The sequence below is a fragment of the Grammomys surdaster genome, unplaced genomic scaffold, assembly GCF_004785775.1.
Source record: "Grammomys surdaster isolate TR1022 unplaced genomic scaffold, NIH_TR_1.0 205, whole genome shotgun sequence".
Lineage (NCBI taxonomy): Eukaryota > Metazoa > Chordata > Mammalia > Rodentia > Muridae > Grammomys > Grammomys surdaster.
This window is the reverse complement of record NW_021604650.1, coordinates 2,810,067-2,832,463: the sequence shown is the minus strand read 5'-3', so window position 1 is coordinate 2,832,463 and position 22,397 is coordinate 2,810,067. Positions and strand designations below refer to the sequence as shown.

General features: G+C 52.9%; 3 protein-coding genes across 4 annotated transcripts; 1 reads left to right on the top strand and 2 right to left on the bottom strand.

Annotated features, from left to right (window-relative positions):
* Positions 1–2,058: 2,058 nt before the first annotated feature.
* Positions 2,059–6,084, top strand: Yif1a (Yip1 interacting factor homolog A, membrane trafficking protein). Of its 2 annotated transcripts, none has more exons than XM_028771084.1 (8): positions 2,059–2,258; positions 2,897–3,108; positions 3,245–3,349; positions 3,478–3,556; positions 4,949–5,006; positions 5,150–5,305; positions 5,706–5,799; positions 5,881–6,084. In XM_028771084.1, the coding sequence occupies exons 1-8, from the start codon at positions 2,228–2,230 to the stop codon at positions 6,025–6,027; spliced, it is 882 nt and encodes a 293-aa protein (XP_028626917.1). In that variant the 5' UTR covers positions 2,059–2,227; the 3' UTR covers positions 6,028–6,084. The 2 variants fall into 2 exon arrangements, with proteins under 2 accessions (XP_028626917.1, XP_028626918.1); XM_028771085.1 differs by having other exon boundaries at positions 2,069–2,258; positions 4,949–4,964.
* Positions 6,085–6,435: 351 nt separating this feature from the next.
* On the bottom strand, positions 6,436–12,142 carry Cnih2 (cornichon family AMPA receptor auxiliary protein 2). Its single transcript, XM_028771086.1, has 6 exons — positions 11,780–12,142; positions 8,286–8,354; positions 7,837–7,884; positions 7,490–7,602; positions 7,244–7,387; positions 6,436–7,073 (listed from the first exon to the last, which is right to left on the bottom strand). The coding sequence occupies exons 1-6, from the start codon at positions 11,858–11,860 to the stop codon at positions 7,046–7,048; spliced, it is 483 nt and encodes a 160-aa protein (XP_028626919.1). The 5' UTR covers positions 11,861–12,142; the 3' UTR covers positions 6,436–7,045.
* A 656-nt stretch (positions 12,143–12,798) lies between these two features.
* Rab1b (RAB1B, member RAS oncogene family) lies at positions 12,799–21,050 on the bottom strand. The gene is made up of 6 exons (XM_028771114.1): positions 20,947–21,050; positions 18,980–19,052; positions 18,638–18,733; positions 18,446–18,541; positions 14,261–14,392; positions 12,799–14,160 (listed from the first exon to the last, which is right to left on the bottom strand). Exons 1-6 carry the CDS (start codon positions 20,958–20,960, stop codon positions 13,966–13,968), a joined length of 606 nt encoding a protein of 201 aa, XP_028626947.1. The 5' UTR covers positions 20,961–21,050; the 3' UTR covers positions 12,799–13,965.
* Between the last annotated feature and the right edge of the window lie 1,347 nt (positions 21,051–22,397).

Here is a 22,397-nt window from a genome sequence, read left to right as displayed (position 1 = left end):
TGCATGCAGCGTCCACAGAAGGCAGAAGACAGTGTTCGATCCCCTGGAACTGGAATTACAGATGATTGTGAGCTGCTGAGTGGATGATGGGAATCCAATCAGATCTTTTGGAAGAGCAATCAGTGCTCTTACCTGCTGAGCCATCTCTCCAACTGTCCCCCATTTGTTCACTTATTGGGCCTAGATGTTTTCTGGCTATCCTCTATGTGTAACTAGTGTGCTTGGGCACTAAGAAGACATAGATAGGTGTTAGGAATGATATAGTCTGGCTGGAGAGATGGCTCAGCTGTTAAAGGCTAGGCTCACAACCAAAAATATAAGGAATGACATAGTCCCTGTCCTCATGGAAGATATCCAGGAAAAATCTGATTAAAGAGGGGTTCAGAACCTATACTATAGCCATCACTCTGGGCCATGATCAGGCCTCTGTTCCCTTTGTCCCTCTGTAAGAGCTAAGGTGATCTCTCCTTTTTATTTTATTTTTTTAAAAGATTTATTTATTTATTTTATGTATATGAGTGCTCTGTCTGCATGTACACCTGCATGCCAGAAGAGGGAATCAGATCTCATTACAGATGGTTGTAAGCTACCTGCGGTTGCTGGGAATTGAAGTCAGGATCTCTGGAAGAGCAGCCAGTGTTCTTAACTGCTGAGCCATTTCTCCAGCCCCAATTCCTGCCCCTCTTAAATACAATTACATTTTAAACTTATTTGGTTTGTGTATCTCTTGGGGAGGGATGGTCCAAAGAGGTGCACTTTAACCATAGCTCAAGTGTGCAAATCAGAGGATGATTTTTGGGAGTTGGTTTCCTTCTTCCACCGTTTAGGAATTGAATTTAGGTCCTCAGGCTTGGCAGTCTGCTGAGCCACCTTACAAGCAAGCTAACATGACTCTTCAAGGATTTGGACAAATGGGTAGGAAGGGAAGGGCATATCTTCTGTATCCCAGGTGGAGGAGCAAAAGCAGCCATTGGACCACATGGGCTGAGTATGGGGAGCAGGAAAGTCTCACCTTATGTAACTAAACCCTGGGTAGTTAGTCAGCTGCAAGTAACAGAGGGTGTATCATGGTGTCTAGAGAATAGTGCCTGACAGTCTCTGAGAGAGGGACCCTTGAAGACTATCTCCAGCAAGGGCGGGAAGAAAAGAGCCTGGGAGACAAGGAGTGAGGCTTAAGGGCCTCACTTCGAGATCACAGGACTGGTGATGACTCAGGAGCCTTCAGGAGACAGGTCACCACACCTCTGCCTCCCAAATCTACCCGACCACTGGAGAAAGTAATGGAACAAGGCCCAGTACAGATTCCTGCCCCATGTATACCACCAGAACTTCGTATCTTCTAGGTGGTCTCAGTTTCTGTCCTCTGCCCCGTGCGTGCGTGCGTGCGTGTGCACGCGTGTGTGCGTGTGTGTATAAGGTATTGAGCGCGATTCCAAACCCTCCCAGCAGAGGCCCTCGCGGATGAGCAGGACAGCCGCGGACTTTAGAGGGCATTTTCAGCACTGTACGACGGACAGCACTTGCTCTGAAAGGAGTGGGAGGGCGGAGGAGGAGTCTAGGACTCTGGGCCGCGTTCTTGGACTCTGGGCCGCGTTGTCACTCTCCCGGTGCGAGCAACAACGACACATTCTAGTAGGCCGGGGCTCCAATACAGGACGGAGTTAACTGGAGGAAGGAGAGCACAGTGTGGGGCTAGGGATCAGTCAGAGCTTGACCGACCGCCGCATTCCTCTTACACTGCGTTGCGGCGAAGGCAGCTTTGTGCCCTGACTAGCTGGGTTGGTCCCGATCTCAATCTTCCTACTGGCGTAGTCGTAGCAAGGAGCGTCAAGGGCCTCTCGGCGCAGACGCGGAACTAAGTTACAATTTCTTCCCACCTATTGGCTGGTAGCGCCGCAAATTAGCAAGCCTATTATTCAATCCGAAAGCATCTTGAGTAGCTCCGCCCCCTAGCTATCGGAAGTTGACTATGACAAAACTCGATTGGGCGAGGACTCACCAGTAGCCAATTGGTACTGTGAAGGGGGAGAACCGGCTCCTCGGAAGAGCCAATGGTAGACAGCGGAGTGTGACGCCATGGACATGGCGCCGCGATCGGCCAGCCCCGGGACGTGTCCAGCGGTCGGGTAACTTTGGTCAGAACAAGGCAAGAGAAGCAGCTGTTTCAGTAGTGTTCGCACCCACGACTCAGCGGAGCCAGCCCTTGGGTAGAGCGAACGTCACGGCCATGGCTTACCACTCTGGATATGGAGTCCACGGTGCGTGAGGAGTGGGGAGGGCGGGGCGCGGCCTGGCAGCGGGGCGCCAAATACGCTGCGAGACCCACTGGTCTGGAGGGAGAGGGCCTGCGGTGACCGCTGCCCAGGGCGGGGAGAGTGGCTCTCGGGTTCCTGCCCTGCCACACTGCAGCGTGTCCTGGACTTCGCCCTTACTAGCCAGTCCTGAGATCAGGCAGCGACGGCACTGCTGGAATCTCCAAGTTTAATCCTGCATGTACCACATTTGCCTCCAGAACTTCCTTTCTCTGTTACAACTCTGGAAGCATTCCTGACACTGTCCAGGGATTCCAAGTAACCTATGTTGCCTTTCTTCCCCGTGTTAAGTTAAGGGATGCCTTTCTGGGGATCATACCCAAGCAAACGTCTGCTCACTCGCTAGTACTCAGGAATCATCGACTTCCTAGAAACTCCAAATGAGTAGCTATGTCTAGGCACTCCTTTCCCCTTGTGTGTAGTAAAGGATCCCTCCAAAAGGGCAGGAGATCGTTCTTAAAGCATACCCTGGCTTTTCTTCAACAATTGTTCAGTGCCTTAGGACCTATGTACAGCTTCTCAACTTGGGGAAGGGTTCTTGCTCTGTAATTCTGTAATCTACTTTGGTACTCCCACACCTGCAGGTTCCAAGCATAGGACCCGGGCAGCTCCAGACCCTCCTCCACTCTTCGATGATACAAGTGGTGGTTATTCCAGCCAACTAGGTGGATACCCAGCCCCAGGAGCTGATGTAGCCTTCAGTGTCAACAACCTGCTTGGAGACCCAGTGGCCAATATGGCTATGGCCTATGGCAGCTCCATAGCATCTCAAGGGAAGGACATAGTGCACAAAGAGGTGTGGCCTGTGTTCAGGAGGGTGATGGGGCTTCTGGTTCGGGTTGAGGGGTCACAGGATCCCATCTTACTCCCCAGGCATCCTTTAGGAAGGTGCACAGTGTGGCTTATCCACAGCCTCTTTTCTTTGCTTCCAGCTGCACCGTTTTGTGTCTGTGAACAAACTCAAGTATTTTTTTGCTGTGGACACAGCCTATGTAGCCAAGAAGCTAGGGCTATTGGTCTTCCCATACACACATCAGGTGAGCTTCCTACCAGGTGAGCTGGCAAGCCTCTACCCACTCATGAATAACCTGACCAATGCTCAGATCTCAGCCCCCTCTCTCTTTTTCTCTGCTCCTGATTACCCGACCACCTCTTCCACTGCCAGAACTGGAAAATGCAATACAGTCAAGATGTGCCTCTGCCCCCACGGAAAGACCTCAATGCTCCTGACCTCTATATCCCCAGTGAGTCTGACATGGGCTTGGGGACACAGGGGACTTGTGCCTTGAAGCATAGTTAGGAAGATGACCCAATTAATGACCCAGCATTCATTCCTAGAACTTTTCATGTGTGACTGTTGCTAGACCCTAGGTTGACATGGTGACCAGTAGGAAACTTCTGAATGTGACCTTGATTTTTTTTTTTTTAACACCTTCCTGCCTTTAACTTAGACCCTGTCTCTTCAGCCTGGAGCTCTGGGTTTTTACTTGGCCCAGCAGCTTCCTGCTGTAGGACTTGAGGCTGGATCTCTTAGCCTTCACTAAAGCAAGACTAACGGTGGCTTCTACCTCAGAGAATTGTTGTGAAATGCCAGAAGATGATATGTGCTGTGCATTGCACCTGGCATGAAGAAAACACACCAGACAGTACATGGTTGTCATAGCTGTTGCCTGTCCTCTGTCCTGAGGCCTGCTCTAGCATCCCCTCCTCTAGGAAGCTTGACCCCTGGAGCAAATGCTTCCTCCCCTCTGGATCCTCACAGCTGTCTGTCCCCATGGCACTTGTCAGACTAGCAACATTGCCTCTGTCCTGTTGGCTAAGAAGGTTCAGGCTCAGAGGATACACACAAGGAAAGCAGATACATTAGGGCAGAGCTGTCCAGAGGAGCAGCAGGAAGGGCAGCAGCTAAGGTGGTTCCATCCTGTTCCTCTCGTGACCCCTGTTACAAAGCTGGTACATGTCACCTTGTGTCTTATGTTGAAGTCAAGGTTATAGGGCCTTAACTGTCCCATAGCTCATAGGTGACAGTGCTGTGCCCTCTGGTGGCTACATCAATCTGGTGCCTGGGAAGGTAGGGGGCGGGCAGGGGAAGATGACTGTTGAGTTGAAATTGCTGCTGAAGCCTGCCTGGCTTCCTGCATCTTTGAGCTCCTGTGGAAACAGTCCATAGTTACCAGGGGTTTCTGCACGGTCGATGGCCAAACTCATTAATTGCTGGCTGAGAGGGATCCTATTCCCAGAATCCTGGATCCTAAGGACAGCCTAGCTTGTCCATGAAGCCTCCTTTTTGGTTCTAGTCTTTCCAGAAATAAGGCTGGTTCCTGTCCAGGATGAGCAGTGGTCTTAGTTGTGGTGTTGACTTTGGGGACACTACAGGGAGCTGATGAGCTTCCTTGTGTAGGAGGGAAGGTGATGGCTACGGTCCTGGGAGGTCTAGTGGTATTCAGCTGGAGGGGGTAGTCAGAGAGGTCACTGGGGCCGGGACATTGGAGAGCTGAATGTAGAGGGTGAGAGAAGTTGGGATATGCAGGGAGGGAAGTGTGGGAGAGAGGCTGGGGTACCAGTGGACTTGAATGCCTAATGAGGGGCTCTGGGCAAGGAAACCAGATTAACTACTTCCTCTCTTCTCTCGGCAGCCATGGCCTTCATCACGTACGTACTGCTGGCTGGGATGGCACTAGGCATTCAGCAAAGGTTGGTCCTCTCTTCTCCCTCCTGGCTTACATCCCATCCTTTCTAGGGAATCCGTGCCAGGTCCCAGCTCACCCAGCATAGCTTCTTACCTCACACCTGCCACAGGACGGCTCGCCCTGACCAACCTTCTCCCATGTCTGCAGGTTCTCCCCAGAGGTGTTGGGCCTGTGTGCGAGCACAGCACTGGTGTGGGTGTTAATGGAGGTGTTAGCTCTGCTTCTGGGCCTCTACCTGGCCACTGTGCGCAGTGAACTGAGTACCTTCCACCTCTTGGCTTACAGCGGTTACAAATATGTGGGGTGAGTGTCTGTGGGCTGAGAGGAGCCTTGAAGGGTCTGTGGTTACAGCTTTTGAGCCTCTGTAGCGACGGACTTCATTGTGATGATAGAGGCAGTTTCTACTCCATCATAGCCCCCAGCTCTACGCTGTAACTGGCTGTTTCTAAAAATCTTCCCTTGGAGCCAGTGACTTTAAAGAGATTGAGGATTTGTGAGTTACCTTGGTGAGCCCAGAGAAGAGAAGGGGATTTCAGGTCCTGGGGCTGAGTCCTGAACCTTGCAGATCCATTTGGAGTCTGGTTCTTTGTAGGGAACAGCCTGGTGTCATGGGTTGTGGTACTGAGTAGTTCTAGGTCCAGGTAGGTAGGGCTAGTCTCACGCCTGGACCTTAGGAATCACCAATTCATTCCTGCACCCCCAGGATGATCCTCAGTGTGCTCACAGGGCTGCTCTTCGGCAGTGATGGCTATTACGTGGCCCTGGCCTGGACATCATCTGCGCTTATGTACTTCATTGTGAGTGTGGGGTGACCCCTCCCCTCATCTCCTCTGGGACACATTTCCCTTCCTAGACCACTCAGCTCTCCTTTCTTCCAGGTTCGTTCTTTGCGGACTGCAGCTTCAGGCCCTGACAGCATGGGGGGCCCAGCCCCTCGGCAGCGTCTCCAGCTCTACCTGACCCTGGGAGCAGCTGCCTTCCAGCCCCTCATCATATACTGGCTGACCTTCCACCTGGTCCGGTGATCCCTGGTCCTTAGGTGGCACTGACTTTTCCATACATTGAAGATTTGGTTTCCTTAACTCGGCTTGACCCTGGTTCCTGGGACTCAGGGGGAAGCCACAGGCATCTCTTCTTTGCCCAGGGGACTAGGCTTCAGGCTGTTTAAGAGAAGGGTAAGCAGATCCAGGGAGAGCATCCTGGAGGTATCTTTGATACTGCCTTGAAAAACAGCTGGAAAAGGAGGATGGAAGGGTGGCTGTCAAGGAGATTTCCAAGGCTTCACATATATCTGAGAGGATTCCAGAGGAGCCCGAGGCTAGTAGGGCAAGGTTTACAAGGCTTACAGTGCTGGGGTTTAGTTCTGGGTTGTTCCCTCTAGAATATTCCACCTAACCATATGTGTTTAAGCCTTTCAGAAGCAGAACTGGGGCTTGTGTGTTTTTAGTAGTTTATTCATATTTTGTCACAAATGTCTGGGGATAGGGTGCTGGACTCCTCCAGGCAACATAGAAAACAGGTCCAAGGGACAGGGCTGGATTTGGGGTGAGTAGAGACTGGGTTGGAAAGAGAGCCTGGGGGAGGGGAGAGGGCAGAGGGCAGACTAGGGATGGGGCTGCCCCCATGTTGAGCCTGCTCATTCCTGGTGCAGGTGCCCCCCCACCTGCAGGGGGAGCTTCAGGGTGAGGGCCAAGGTGGGCTGCCCAGAATTTCCAGGATCAAGGTCTGCCTGTTGGCAGGGCCCAAATTCCCCTGAAACGGACAAGACCGGAAGTCCTACCCCTTCCAGGACAACTGCCATGCCTAGCTGCAGGCTAGCAGAGGAGCCCCCACCCCTGTTTAGAGCTTTGCCTGGCCCTAGTCGGAAGGGGAGAGCTCTGAAGGCGGGGGTCCCCGCAGCAGCAGTTTTGGGGGGTGGAGAGGCTTGGAGGCACCAGTGCCTCCTCCCTCCCCAGGGCTGAGGCCTCTGTGACCAGAGGGGCAGGGCTGGGGGTGCACAGGCGTCCGGTCCGTTCTGGGCTTGCTCCCTGGCCGGCTTCCCCCTTAGAAGCTCACCAACGTATAAACCATACTGTGGGGGAGATGAGGCTGTGAACGTGTATCCTGAGAGAGCCTGCCACCCTTCCAGTCATGCCCTGATTGTCTATCATCCTCAGTGGCAAAAAAGGGACCTGGGAATTAAGAGCCCAAAGTCTGGGACATCCCTTGCCTGGATTCCAACTGCTGTGGCCAAAGCCTCACCTGTACAGGTAATAGAAGAAGGAGAGCAGGTAGAAGGCGAGTTTGCACCAGGACTCCTTCTGGCAGTAGTTGAGGATGTCGGCATTCATGATAGAGACCGCATCATACATGACCTCAGAGCCATCCGCAGGACGGTGGAAGTACCTGGTGCAAGGGAGGCCTGAGTGCCCCCTCTAGCCACCCAGGTCTGACCCCCAAACTGCCTTGTCCCGTCTTTATCTCCCCGAGGTAACTGCTTGCCCTCACCTCCAGAGATGGTAGAAGAGGAGGGGGATATTGAGGCCCAGGGTCACCCACTCTGCTGCACACAGAAACATCAGACAGAAGAGGCCGTGGATGGAATATTCCGGGACCACCAGCTGGGGGAGTGAGGGTGAAATGTCAGTGGTCTGGTGCCAGGACGGACACAGAGGGGTGGATAATGATGTTTAGGAAGCACCAACCCACCATGATTTCAGAACTAAAAGGCCTTTCTGGCTTGCCATTCCCACCCTCCTGGGTGGCAAACTGGACCAGATAGGCTCAAAGAAAAGGAAGGACTTGCTGTGGGTTACAGAGAGGCTAGCACTAGCTAGGAGCTTCCTGACACTGACCTTCCTCAGGAGGCAGCAGATGCGCTCGATGTTTTTCAAACGCTCGCGCTGTAGGGAAGGAAAGGGCCTAGATAAGGGAAGCCAAGGAACAGAAACCAGGGCGCCTCCCACGGCCCCGGGCGTGGTCACCAGGGGGCGCCAGAACTCTCTGCGGTGTCTCTTCAGGAAAGCAGCCCGCCGTCCCCATGGTGACTGTCGCCATGGAGGGGCCTTCACCCGCATCTCCATGGCAACGGCCCAGAGCCTGGAAAAGGCTTCCCCACCAGGAGGAACCGGAGCCCTGAGCCCGCTCCAGGTGTTTGCGGGGGTGGAGACGGAGAAAAGGACAGGGTCACCTCATCAGCCCTCCACATTGTACCCCCATTTTCCCGATCTCCATTCCCACCCTCCACCATGACAAAAAAGACAAACGGACGGACACACCTCAGCACAGCACATGTATCACTTACTGCCCGCGCTGGGTTCCCCTGGTCGATGGGGTTCTTGAAGTCAGTCCGCAGCTCATCAAAGGCTATGATCTGGGGATAGGGGCGTGTGCCCGTCAGGGTTGGGGCAGGCCCACCACCACCCTATCACCCCAGGCACCATATGGTTCAGAGGAAAAGAACATGGGCTTCTTGGAGGGATCTGGATGGTAACCCCCCCCCTCTTCTACACACACACATCACACGTGCCCTTCTTTGGAATAGGGATTTATATGTGGAGGCCCTGTTAAGTGGAGCTTTTTGCTTAGTGGAGAAGCAGGACAGCTCCAAACTGCCAGCAGTCGACAGTGCCTGGTGTCTACTGCACTCCCCACACATTTCAAGACATGGCCTCTCCTCTCCAAGGGCTCATGCTAGTACAGGAACCCTAGAGGCTTGGTACACAGTTCTTGTCCAAGAAGGGCCCCAGGGGGTTGGGGAAAGAACTAATCAGTGGTGATGGGTAGAGCAGAGCTCCATATGGGTTGGTGGGGTTCAAGCTGACTAAGCATTTGGTGAACAAATGGGACAAACGCAGTCCAAGCGTTGGTAAGAACAGATACAAAGGCACAGAAGGTTGAGAGAACATTCAGAGAGCTGCAGGTTCACGAGGTTGGGTGCTGTGAGAACCAGAAGAAAGAAGGTGCAAGGTGGGTGGAAGGGCCAAAAGAGCTAGTCCCCGTAAGGCCAACCAAGACCAGGCTTAACAGGAGTAGGAGGAGTCCAAGTGGATTATAAAGCCATGAAGTGGGGGCAGTGGTTTAGGAATGCTGTGGCTACAAGCTGGCTGACAGTCACAGCCAGGTAAACTCCCGCAGACTTTGTTAGTTCACTCAACACTTGTAACTTGACTTAGGTGCTAGTGTTGCTTTCTTTGACTTACGGATGAGAAAACAGGTATCTTGTCAAGAGCCAGTAAGTAGTAAACTTATAACCCAGTTAAAAGTACTACCCACTTTGTCATGCAGGGACAGATCAGTGAAGGGCCAGTCGGCCTTATGAGTGTCCAGGGAGGGGTTCATTGCAGGGTGGTCTAAGTGAGCAGGATGGTGGCTGTGGAAATGGAGAGGTGTCGATGTATTCCACTGCTCTCTAGTAGCCAGCTTCAAAGGGCTTGTGTGATAGGGGGGTGACAGTAGAAGGCCCCAAGATACCTTCTATTATGGTGTGTCTGGGGGATGGCGATGTATTCAGAAATTCCTGAGGGAGCAGATATTTGAGATGAAGATGTAGACCTGGAAGGAACTGCAGGTAACCTGGGGGAGGCAGGCTGGCAGGGGAGCTTGACTAGGGGGAGGGGAGTTCCTTCCCTTCCCCTCTAGCCCCAGGATGAGGCAGCAGGCCCACCACCCCCAAACATCCTAGACCCCATACGGTTCAGAGGAAAAGAACATGGGCTTCCTGGAGGGAGCTGGGGCCATCTGGAGCCCCTCCCCCAATTCCTCATTGACTCTGGGCTGCTGCCTGCCTGAGAGGCACAGCAACAGGGTCCAGCAGGGGCGGAAGGGTACCGTCTGTCTGCCCCCGAGCTGGCACCACCAGCAGGCAGCGGGTGTCGAGCCTCCCACCCCCCAGGCTGCCTGGCGCTGACTCAGCATCGTCTCCCCCCACCCCCAACCCCGGAACAAACAATTCTCCACTGTGACAGCTGACACACGTCACTCACCAGGGTTGCCTAGTGACTAGTGGGACCTGGTTCTAGCTCAGAAGGTTTTACTTCTAAGTAGCTTTGAATTGAGGACCGAATTTTCTCCCCTAGATTTCACATCTACAAGACCATTTTACTGATAAGGAAACAGCTCCAGCCTGATCAGATGACCCAGCTAAAAGGGTGAAAGGCACGGTGCCTCACAGTGGAAGGGGCTCCAGCAAGGCTTGCTGAGAGACAAAGGTGCTGCTCCAAAGCTTAGGAGACTTCATCTCAGCCTGGACACTTTGCAAGGGCAAAGTCTGGGTCTTCTGCAGCCTGACTCCCAACAGCTGCTGTGCAACTGTACTAGGCACGCTTCTCTGGGAATCTCCTGAGAAGAGGGGCCCTACCAGGGAAAGTGGAGTTGTGAGTGGGAAGGGGCTTCTTGAATCTCAGGAGCTAGTTGGCTATCCTGTGTTTCCCTGCCTATGCCTCCCCAGTTTTTCCAGTTCTTACATCCCAAGTTCTCCAGCCCCCACAGGACTGCCCAAGGCCCCGGGCCTGAGACAGGAATCTCATAATGGATTCAAAGTGATGGAGGAGGAGAAAAACAGAGCAGAGGAGAAGAAACCCAACTGGGAGACCTGGATCAAGACTGGAGCAAAGTGAGGGATCCGGCTGGAGACAGGTTGCACGTCTGGAGATACCTGTGAGGGCTCAGGATCTAGTACAGTAGAGGTCTAGCATATGTCAAAGAGAAAGGGGGAGGGCAAAGGAAGAGATGGGGCGATTTCTGGGAGGCAGTAAGTCCCAGAAAGACACAAGAAATGGGGAGAGCAAGAAAGTCAGGTAAAGCAAAGGAGGAAGGGAGGCACACTGGATGCAGTCAGATAAAAGAACGCTTAAAAGAGGATGAAGGTAAGACCAGGAGGTGTGATGAGGGTACTAGTAGCTACAACAGATAGAGATGTCTGTATGGGACCGGTCTGGGGCAGAAACCTCAAAGGACATCGATGGAGGGGAAGCTGGAAGGAGGGGGAAGAAACCTCAACAGCGAGCCAGAGGCTCATAGTTCTATAGAGAGGAGAAAAACCAGGTAGAGGAGGCCTTCCTTTGGGAAAGCGCAGGAGAGAACTAGGTAGAACCCTTTCCAATGGGAAACCATTAGAATGAGGTAAGCCAGTGACAATCTGAGAAGTGAGGTGTGAGGCTAGGCCAGGGTGAGGGCAGACCAGGAGTGGGGGACATGAAAGACAAGACAAAAGGCGTGTCTGGAAGAATAGGAAGGAAGCTGGAAAGTGAAAGTGAGACAAGGTGGGGGCTAGGTTTCTGGAGCTGCTTAGAACCTATCCCTCTTGGGTCAGAGAGAGGTCCAGGAGGGGACAGGGTTAATGGGTTCCAAGATCCGCGGGTCTTGTAAACAGATGCAGCTGCCATAGCAACCATCTCCATCATTCTGGTTAGAAAAACCCACAAAGGAGGGGTTCAGTGCAGGTGGGGGGGGGTGGGCGCACAGACAAACTGCCCGATGGACAGACGGGGGTGGATGGATGAGAATGTAGAAGGATCAAGAATTCCGCCCCCTGCCCAATGACTGGATGAGGCAAGGAGAGGGTCAGGACCTACTGACATACCCACAGACAGGCGGGGGTGTTGAAGGAAGGGGGGCTGCTCTTGGGGAAGGAAGGCAACGACAAGGGGATGTTGGGGGGGCAACCAGAAACCATGGGGGATGGTGGAAAAGACCTTTCAAGTTTCCCTGGAGCGCTGATACCATCAGCCCCAACCCCCTCCTGCTCCATAAGCCCACTTGCCCCCCACCCCGCCCCCAGTCCGAGCCCAGTCTTACGTGCCAGATGACAAAGAAGATGAGGGAGGCGCACAGCACCAGGGTGAGCATGTAGCAGAATGCTGCGAAGGTGAACGCCATGGCCCCCGCGCCGGGCGGTGGCCCGGGGGGCGCCAGCGCGGGGTCTGGGCGCAAGGGGACGCCCCCCGGCCCACACTTAGGGCCAGCCGGGCATGGCCCACCGGACTCGAGGGACACGGGCAGCGCGTCCGGGACCGGGGCCACGGGGCCGTGGGGGACGCGGGGCGCGGGCCGTGGGGCTCGGGGGGCGCGTCCGCTGCCGGCTGCCCGGGCCCCGATCGCTCATCCTGCGATCCCTCGCCCGCGGCTCCCTCGCTCTCCAGCCCGCGAAGCCGGCGGGGCGGAGCCGGGGGCGGGGCCGCCGTGTAGCGGCCTCGGGCGGGGCTGAGACTCAGAGCGCCCCTCCACCAGCCTCATCAGCCCAGCACAGCTACTCACCCCAATGAGCCCAGTGTTCGTGCACCTTCAGCACATGCAGACCTGGAAGCCTGTTCTTGGTACAACTCTTAGACAACTAGCCCACTACAGCTTCATTCTGTACTCCGTCTCCAATTCTCACACCCAGTGCTGGCTCAGGAGGATACAACTGAGGTCCTAACCGTGAAGCACTTATCAAAGCTCAGGATAGGTGGCATCTGGCTTCAAGCCAGAAGAGGGGACTAAAGTCAGGGATTAGAGGACGTGAAGACTAAATGCAATGTAGCTCATCAGGGGGACCAACACTCCTCGCTCCTAACTTCATGTCTTGCACGCCTGTCCCAGTGGATGTTGGTGGCTCACCTGATGGCCTCCTGCCAGCCTCCCTCTGACAGATCCGTGCTGGGCCCTTAGGGACATCCCACAGCAGCACAGCAGGCTTTCCTATGCCCAGTATGTGGGTCAAGGGCTTTTATCAGCAAACTTAAGATAGAGTCCAAGCCAGGACCCCCTATGCATCACACCAAACTCTGGACTCCAGTTCCACCCAGCAACCATAGACCACACTCAGTCACCACAGCTTCCTTGCAAAAACCCTTGGCTTATCCAAGGGCCAGTGGAAATTTATTTTTTCATCCTTTTCCATCTTCCCCCAAGTGGCTTTCCCTTGCAAAATGCCTGACATGACACCAGAGGGGAACCTGGGAGAAGAGGCTCCCTCCCAGAGGGGCAGCCCAGGGACTTAAATACACACTGGAGGGGAGGGCAGGTTGTAGGGGGAGACTGGCAAGAGACAGCACAAAGGACATGGCTCCTTAGGTAAAGACCAAAGGTTTTCTACAGGAAGCTGAGCCAGAGGGTGGGGCCAGGATTCTGAGTTGGAAGGGGGAAGAGTCCCACAACCCCAAGTTGCACCCACATTCCCCAGAGAAGTAGGTCTGGGCCTGTCAGGCTTTGAGGAATGGAGGAAGAACAAGCCGGTTGTGCTGCCTCGGAAAAGGGAGGTGTGCTGGCAGAGTGAGGGTTAAGGCTGGTGCCCGGCCGTGGCGAGGTGGGCCTTCCGCCTCCGCTTTCCTCGGGGGGACAAAGGGGCTCGGTGGGCAGGCAGCACATGGGCCTGGCTCTGGCAGGGCAGGGGGAGGCAGGAGCAGGCTCCCTCCCGGCTTGAGACAGGCCCAGAGCAGCCATCCACCCACCTACCCTAGATGTGCTCAAGACCTAACCGCAGCTGGACGGCTCGAGCTGTGTGGGAGCAGTGAAGCGAGGCAGAGCCGAGGGAAGGTGGCTACTGGGCTCCTGCAGCCCTGGCACCTGTCCTGAGGTCCGATGCAGACCCTGGATCTGAGGCTCTGGGTTTCCTGGCTACTGCCTGCACCCAGGGGCAGCAGAGGCAGGGAGGCCCTCGCTATTGGGAAGAAAAGAGAAACCCAGTGCAGCATACATGGGGATGAGTGACAGACAGCGGAGCCCTCATTCCAAAGAAAGGTGCGTGGTGGGCATCTTTTCAAGGTACCTAGAGGCAGCAGCAGAGCAGTCCCTGTGACCACCCCAGCCACAGGTTCTGCATGTCCTCCATGGGGGCCCTGACAGGACTGGGACTCAGAGCAGAAGGCAGATGGGCCAAAGGAAGATGGGGAGCCCAGAACACCCCAAAGCTACAGACTCAAATGCCCTAGGCGAGGGAGGCACTTCCTGCCCCCTCCAGGGGCATCATCTGGAGAAGGTGCCTTTCCCCCAGGACCCCCCTCCTAGCAGCAGCCACCGCTAGCAGGCTTCACAGGAGTGCTGTCAATCTTCAGGTTGGGCCGTTCACCTCCAGATGCTGCTCCTGGACCCATCCGCTTTTTGATCTCTGCAGCCATTGTCATGAATGCCTGCTCAACATTGGTGGCATTCTTGGCACTTGTCTCCAGGAAAGGGACACCCAGAGAGTCTGCAAATTCCTGCCAAGGGAAGAAGAGAGAGAGGAGCAAGGAAGAGAAGGGGTGAAAGGGGTGAAGGCATGTGGGCTCCAAACCCGACAGGCAGGGCAGGCCTGCTCACCTTGGCTGTGGTGTTGTCCACAACTTTCTTGGTGGTGAGGTCACTCTTGTTGCCTACCAGGAGTTTATTGACATTCTCACTGGCGTAGCGATCTATCTCCTGTAGCCACTGTTTCACGTTAGCGTAGGATTCCTAGGCATAGTGTCCAAAGTTATTGAGCACCCAAACCCAGGCCTACCCAGGCCTACCCAAGCCTAGAGAACAGGGTTTCTTTGAAAGGTAAGAGCCCTGAGCATGGGGATTCAGATAAAGTCTTCCCCTCCAGGTTTAGCTTTACCCTGGTTCTCTTCCATGTGGAATCCTGAAAACCAGAACCACAGCAGAGTAGCTGCCAGCAGCGGCCAGCAGCTCAACAGCTGCCTGGACCTATAGGCCATTTCTGCTTCCTGCAGCTATCTCTCTTACCTAAACCACTCTTGGGAAGCCAAAGGCATCAGAAGAAAGGTGATACTAGGCATGGCTGATACAGGAGGATCACAAGTTTAATTAAGACCAGCCCAGAGAACTTAGACCTTCTCAAAATAAAACTCATGAAAAGGGGGGCTTGGAGAGATGGCCCAGTGGTTAAGAGCAGTGGTTCAATTCCCAGCACCCACAAGGCAACTTACAACTGTCTGTAGCTCCAGTTCTAGGGGATCTGACACCCTCACAGACATACACAAAGACAAAACAATGCACATAAAATAGAAATAAGTCATTAAAGTTATAAAAAGGAGCCAGGCGTGGTAGTGCACTCCTCTACTCCCAGCACTCAGGAGGCAGAGGCAGGTGAATCTCTTAGCTCAAGGACAACCTGGTCAGTTCTAGGACAGCCAGAGCTACACAGAAAAACTCTTTCACCACTCCCCCAAACCCTGCCCCCACCCCAAAAATGATGCAGGCATTTCATGACTCATTTTATGATTTCATTACATAATCTCCTGTCTTTAAAATATTTTGAAGCTTTGGCACCCATGGGAGGTGAAGGTTCCTCACAGGGCGACCCTGGCTAGTGAAGGAGATAGGTTCACCCACTTCTGACACCACCAAGTGCCTCACTGAGTCTCAGACTCTCCTAGCAGCTTGACACGGAACTTGTGCAAAGGGTGGAATTTCTAGAAACAGGTTCAAGCCAGAGCTATATTTTCTCTTCTGTTTTTAAAGAGTTTGCCTGCCTGCAAACATGTGCACCAAGTGTATGGCTCATGCTCTTGGATGCCAGGAGGGTATCAGCTCTTCTGGAATTGGAGTTACAGAGACCTGTAAGCTGCCATGTTAATGCTGGGAATGGAAATCCACGTCCTCTGTAAGAGCAGTGAGCACTTACTGCTGAGCCATCTCTCCAGCTCCTGCTCGTCCTTCAAGATATACTGGGTTTTAATGTGCACACCAGCATGTCCTAAGCTGGGCTCTATGCTGAAAGGAGGGGACATCATACACACACCTGCCTTAGGGTACTGGGGACCACAGAGAAACAGACCAGTACACACACGTGGCAAGATGGGATAAAAAGCCAGTGCTGGGCAGCCTCAGGACTACTACTGCCTAGGAAGCAACAGCTGAGCCTCGCCTGCAAGTATGGACTCAACTAATACAAAAGCTACCAGCTGAGGAGACAGCATCTGCTGGAATGAGAGGGTCTAGTGTTTTTGGGAAGTGGGTAAAGAGCAGACTGTAGGTTGGGAGGAATTGGTCACGACAGAGCTCTAAAGGTTTAGCCTAGATGGACTTGGCACAACCGTGAGCTAGTGGAGGTTTTCTTAGATGAAGAGCAAAAGGTCACACCTGTGTTCTGGGAAGAGCTTGGGCAGGCCTAGAGCAGACCAGTAAGATGCAGAGCAACTAAGAAGCGGATGGACTGGAGTCCTAAACCAGGGAACAAAGCAGGGAAGACACTTAATCTTGACTGCCACCTAAGCTTGGTCATTTATACATGACCTCAGATATCTAGTCACCTGACCTGGGTCTCAGTTTCCTCTCTTGTACAGATAATACCTCCCAGAACTGTTGTTTGCATGAGAATGAATGCAGGCCTGTCTCATAACAAGTGCTCAATTAGCAAGAGCTGCTATTATCCTCATCACTGCTATTATTATGAGGGACAGATGAAAGGGGGAGGCAAGAATGGAGGTGCCTTGAGACTAACTATGGAGATGGGAAGTGTTCTGGTCAGCCTCACAAGGATTGTTACAAAATGAGGATGCAGGAGGCGGGTTGGGGAGATGGTGAGTCGAGCACTCGAGCCTGAATCCTGCAGCTGGTGTGGAGCCCACAAAGGCAGTTGAAGGCAGGGAAGGGGCTTTGTCTTTTCTGGGATACCAAAGGCAAGTTACCGACACCTCTGGAAAACAGTATCTTCATATATGAAGCATGATGTACTGGTCAATGTTTTTCAACTTGATACAAGCCTAAACATCTGGAAAGAGGACATCTAAACTGAGGAATTGTCTCATCAGATTGCCCTGTGAACTTATGGGGGGGGCGTATTCTTGATTGATTGTTGATGTGTGTATATATAGCAGCTCACTGTGGGCAGTGTTACCCTTGGGCAGATGGCCTTGGGTAGTCTAAGAAAGGATGCTGAGCAACCTATGGGGAACAAGGCAGGAGATGCCTTTCTCTGTGGCTCCCATTTGAATTCATGCCTTGGGTTCTTTGGTGATGGACTAAGAGAAGACAAGCCTTTTTTTTCCTCCTACCTGGTGTTCACGGTGGCAAGAGAAAGCAAAGTAGAGCACAAGGGCTTGACATGTCATTTACTGGGTAAGAGGAGCATCGGGATTGCTCTCATCTTAGACACCAAGGGCCAGCACAAGCACAGACACAGAGACGGTAACCCATGGAACATCTGTCTCCGCGTAAGAATTCCAGAACACACAAAAGAATCCCAGATTACAAGACAAAACTCCAACCACAGAAGTGGCTAGGGTCATTCAGGATGCCCAAAATATGGGTTAATAGGCAGTAAAGGTGTGTCAATAAAAAAAGAGAATTAAAGGGGTTGGGGTGTAGCTCACTGGCTGAGTGTATGCTTAGTTGGAGAGATGGGGAGCTACAAACATATTTTCAAGGAAGAAGAAGAAACCAAGTCCAAGAAGTCAATTTGGGCAAGAAGGTGATTGGGTTTATGGTAGTTAACTAAAGCCTTTGTGACCTTTGAATGACACTCAGCTCACCCAGTTTTGAAGAGCCGGGAAGTGAAGGCATGGGTATCACAGTCTCTGGACTCTTCCAGCCTGGGACTGATTACACTTCCATATCCCTGGGGATGTGGAAGGAACAAGGTTTGATAGAAAAAGCAAAGCAAATGGATCAGGAGACGAGGCTTTTTACTAACTACATGGAAGGCCCTTAGCAAGTTATTGTGTCAGCCTGAACCAAGTCTTCATCTCTAAGAGAAGAATATGGAGGACTTTTCATGAACATCAAAAGACAATTACAGGGCTGGGCAGTGGTGGCTCATGCCTTTAATCCCTGCACTTGGGAGGCAGAGACAGAGGCAGGTGGATTCTCTAGGAGTTTGAGGTCAGCCTGGTCTATACGGATTGAGCTCTGGGACATCCAGGGCTATAGAAAGAAACCCTGTCTCAAAATAACCAAAAAAACAACAACAACCACCACCACCAATTAGAAGCTAGGCACAGTGGTAGCTGCCTGGGACCTCAGCTCCTAGGGAGGCTAAGGCAGAAGGATCACTTAAGCTCAAGAATTTGGACAGGCTGGTAACAGAGTGAAACTCACACTTTATGGGGTAAACAACCAAGGTAATCTAAAGGCTACAGTGTCTATAAGCTGTAAGACATTGTCAGGACAATTTTTGGCTGCTGCCAGTGTAACACACGACTGAAGACACCTCAGCAGATACAAGATTTCAGAATTTCTGCTTATACTGGGCTCCCTCATGTGTTGTCTAAAGTCTTCCAATTGCGCGCCGAATCAGCACACAAGAAGCATGGAATCAACAGTAACCAACCAGTTGATTAACTGCCACCAAACATGGGTGGAAAGTCTAGAATAAGGTGGCAGGAGCCATGATGCCTGGTTCTATCAAGACTCCATGACAGGGCCTTGGTAGGACTCATTTCTGTGGCCTGTTGTCCTTTCTATGAAGCAACTCAGTATAGTGTCTCCCTTCCAGAAAATGAAAACAGGAAAAGAAGCAAAAATCAAAACTCAAGGCTCAGTGGGTAAGGCTGCAAGGAGTACCTGGTCAGTGACGTCATACACCACAATGATGCCATGAGCCCCCCGATAGTAGCTGGAAGTGATGGTCCTGAACCGTTCCTGACCAGCTGTGTCCCACTACGAGTCAGGAGGAAAAGGGTAGGTCAGCCAAAGGAGAACTCCCACCCCTAGGAAACCACTTCTGCCTGAGGGCTGGAGAAAAGCCATACTCACAATCTGCAGTTTGATGGTTTTGCCATCCAGCTCAATGGTTCGAATCTTGAAGTCCACCCCAATGGTGCTGATGTAGCTCTCTGTGTATGTGTCATCCTGAAAGGTTGTGGCTAGTGAGACAGACTGAACAGACAGGCTCCCTGCCCCTGCTGTGCTCCTCACTGACAAACCTCAGGTCTAAGCTCCCCAACTTGCAAGGAAGGCCTAGGCTCTTGCTGTGGTGGCTCCAGCAATGTCACTCTTGGTTCTCAGGACTTGCAACTACTGGGTTCTGAGTTGCCCCTTCCTCCCAGGAGCCAGCTAGGACCTCAAGTGGATAATACAGGGGTGCTTCTTACTCACAGCAAACCGCAGGAGCAGGCATGACTTGCCCACGCCCGAGTCACCAATCAAAAGCAGCTTAAACAGGTAGTCACTGGCAAGAGAAGATAGGAAGGTATGAAGGCAAGCAGGAAGTATCCCCCTTCCTGTAGTAAGCACCACAGCACTCTAAGGCATCCTTCTACTTGGTCTACTATGGAGCTCACTAGAGCCTTTTAATGTCCTGAAAAGGGACAGAAATAAATAAACTGACCCTTACTATCCCCAATAAGCTAGCACACAAAAACATCCAGCCTGGGTCAAAAAGAACACAATTTGCCAAGAAATATGTGGTGCTGTTTGGTAGGGAACTATCTAAGAAACTCACACAGAGTTGGGCTGTGGTGGCGCACGCCTTTAATCCCAGCACTTGGGAGGCAGAGGCAGGCGGATTTCTGAGTTCGAGGCCAGCCTGGTCTACAGAGTGAGTTCCAGGACAGCCGGGGCTACACAGAGAAACCCTGTCTCAAAAAAAACAAAACAAACAAACAAACAAACAAACAAAACAACAAAAAAGAAACTCACACAGGCCTTATAGTGTGCCAGCCTAGGACCCAAAAATGAAAGCCTGGCCCATGAAGTAAAAGTAAATATGAGGCTGGGATGAAAGGTGGGGGTGTGTGTGTGTGGTGGGGGGGAGGGTGGCACACACCTTTGATCCCAGCACTCAGGAGGAAGAGGCAGAGGCAGATAGATTTCTGAGTTTGAGGTCAGCCTGGTCTACAAAGTGAGTTCCAGTACAGTCAGGGCTGCAGAGAAACCCTGTTTGAAAAATCAAAAACAAAACAACAAACAAATGTGAAAGAGCCTGAGATGAAGTCACTAACAAGAGGCACTCAACAAGTGGCCATAGAAGCAGCCATAAATACTAAATTGTAACTGGCCCTGTGTGAAGTACCTAAAATGCATCCTCTAGTAAATCCTCACAACAGTGCAAACAAGTGAGTGAATGTTATTTCCAACTACTGAGGAAACCAGAGGTCACAGAAGGGAAGTGACTTGCCCTAAGCAGAGATAACTGTGAGACTGGAAACCAGGACTGTCAGACTCCGAGCTCTTTGACAGCCGGTAGCCTCCCTTCTTTATTACCCCTCCTAAGCCCACTACTAAGTTCAACCCTTCCTCAAGGAAATCTGAGGCCTAGAGCTGGAGAAGAAAAAGGAAGTGGAGAAGGGGAAGAAGATAATGTGGGTGCAAAACTGTATGTTGGCCATCTACTCCAAAGGGTTTGAGAAATACAAATTCCATTCCAAGGGGGCAAGCGAATTCCACATTCACCTCGAGTTCTTTGGCAGTGTGACAGGACAGAGAAGCCGTGTGACAGTGGCACTAGAGGCCTGAGCAAAGGTGAGAGGACAGAAAAGGACGGACCGCCTGGAGCAACATGACAGTGCGACCCAGGCAGGGCAAATGGTAGCCTAGAGGAAAGGACCTGCAGGGGATGTGAATCAAGCAGGAACTTGGGGGTCCCCTCTGGTCAGCTTCTGGACCAGACCGGCGATCGAGGCTCCAGAAGAAAGGCAAACGCAGAGAGGTTCACAGCCCAACTGAAGTATTTGACTCTGGAGACCAGAAACTATTGTGATGGGCTCCAAACCGCCTGCCCTTGGTCAAATTGTGGGTGGGAAAATTGAAGCTCAGGGAGACCAAATCTGCAGGGTCACCTAACCGAAAAGGCCTGTGAGGGCTGGTGCTGCAAGCTCCAAGTGCTGCCCATCCAGGCTGCAGCCTCCGGGCCCCAGGCTGCAGAACTCGGGGTGTTGAGCCGGGGTCCTGGGGATCCCGGGGGGAGGGGCAGGACCCGGATGTAAGGGGGGGAGTCAGCGGAAGAGGGACCCGGATGTGGGGGCGCCGCGCAATTCTGACCAAGGCCAGACAACTTCGGCAAGCATATAGCCCCACAGACAGGATCGAGGCTGCGCCGCACGGCGCGGGCGGGGCTCACTCACTATTCGGGGTTCATGGCGGCAGCGGTGGCCCGCTCGGTCGCTCCAAGTCGGCTCTGCTCCGCCTCCCGTTCCAAGATGGTGGCCGCTCCGCCCTAGAGGCCCCGCCCGCGCCGCGCAGGCGCACATACTTCCGACTCGGGTTGCACCGCGCTGCCTTGCGGAACCTGTAGTTTCCATGGATATTCGACTTGCCACTGCTGCGCAGGCGCAACTCAGGGAACCCGAGTGGCCGTGCACTCCAGTAACCACCCGCGAACGGCCTTCTGGGGTCTGTAGTCTTCCCAATCCCTGATCTGACCCAGCTACAAAAATCTTCGTTGTGCTACTCAATCCGCAGGTGTAGGCTCTTGTTTAGCACCGGGGTAGGTATGGTTCGCCTCTGAGATGGGCAGCCACCTTTACCCACAAAGTTCGCAGATTGAAACTAGAAGGTGCGAGATATTTAGGACCAGAAAATTTTGACTTATTATTCAACGTTCTTCCTGGGATAGGCACTCCACAACCCTAGTACCAGGATGATGTGATCACTAGTATTACATATGTGAAAACTCCTTTCAGGAAACTCGGTCCAAGAACATATTAAGGGGTAGAAGTCATCACAGGCAGAATTATCTAAAACCCCTAAGGGCATGTGTTGGGCACAACCCCAAGTCTGTAGCACCCCCCAAACAGTTCAGGATAACGGCAGTTTTAATTCCAGCCTCAAGGGCAGGGCATATGTGTGTGTATATCCCTCATTCCCGCAGCCTCTCCTGATTCCACCTGACTTTAGGGATGCTCAGGGGCTCTGGGACTCCTCAAAACAAGCCCGGTTCAGATTCAAATCGTCTTTATTTCTACAGCAACATCTGAAAATAGAGAGCGACTGCCTTACCCAACAAATGGGGTAGCCCCTCCTACTGCGTGTGTGTGTGGGGGGGTAGAGGGACATCAGAAGCTGAGGCAAGGGAGGCGTGGCAAGATGGCTCAACAGGCTGTGCCCAGGGTGGGGTCAGGCCATGCCTGGGCGGGGCTGAATGGGAAGGACAGTGCATTAAGTCCTGGAGGCAGTACAGGGCCCCGTGGTGTGGGGTTCCAGGCATTTGCAAGGTGGAGTGGAACTAATCCCTCCAAGACTAGGCGAAGAGGTCTAGAGACCCCTTTTGGGAGGCTCTGGTCTCAGAACTTGGAGCTTGGGAGATACCACCACTGGGAACGGGGTGATTTAAGGCCTGGGCGGTACCACTGGATAAGAGAGAGGCAGGTGGTGGCCCGGGAATACCGTGGATTGAGGGGAGGAGGGCTGAGAAAATGACACGGCCAATAACTTATTTCTCTATATACAGAAGCAACGGCCGGGAGTGGAGGGCAAAGGTGCTGAGGGGACAGCATGTACTTAGTGTTCTTGGCTTTGGGGGCTGGGTAGGCAGGCCACCACTCCCACAGGCCCTGAACGTAGGAAGAGAGGCCCC

What these genes read in the sequence shown, in the direction of transcription:
- Rab1b (XM_028771114.1), bottom strand. An exon ending in GCCTGCTCCTGCGGTTTGCT is followed by an intron (nt 18,734 to 18,979) that starts GTGAGTAAGAAG and finishes ACAACCTTTCAG; the next exon opens with GATGACACATACACAGAGAG. An exon ending in AAACCATCAAACTGCAGATT is followed by an intron (nt 18,542 to 18,637) that starts GTGAGTATGGCT and finishes CCTGACTCGTAG; the next exon opens with TGGGACACAGCTGGTCAGGA.
- Cnih2 (XM_028771086.1), bottom strand. Translation starts at nt 11,860, where the DNA reads ATGGCGTTCACCTTCGCAGCATTCTGCTACATGCTCACCCTGGTGCTG. An exon ending in TCTTCTTTGTCATCTGGCAC is followed by an intron (nt 8,355 to 11,779) that starts GTAAGACTGGGC and finishes CCCTATCCCCAG; the next exon opens with ATCATAGCCTTTGATGAGCT. An exon ending in TCTGCTGCCTCCTGAGGAAG is followed by an intron (nt 7,603 to 7,836) that starts GTCAGTGTCAGG and finishes TCACTCCCCCAG; the next exon opens with CTGGTGGTCCCGGAATATTC.
- Yif1a (XM_028771084.1), top strand. Translation starts at nt 2,228, where the DNA reads ATGGCTTACCACTCTGGATATGGAGTCCACG. An exon ending in CTCTGGATATGGAGTCCACG is followed by an intron (nt 2,259 to 2,896) that starts GTGCGTGAGGAG and finishes CCACACCTGCAG; the next exon opens with GTTCCAAGCATAGGACCCGG. An exon ending in GCACTAGGCATTCAGCAAAG is followed by an intron (nt 5,007 to 5,149) that starts GTTGGTCCTCTC and finishes CCATGTCTGCAG; the next exon opens with GTTCTCCCCAGAGGTGTTGG.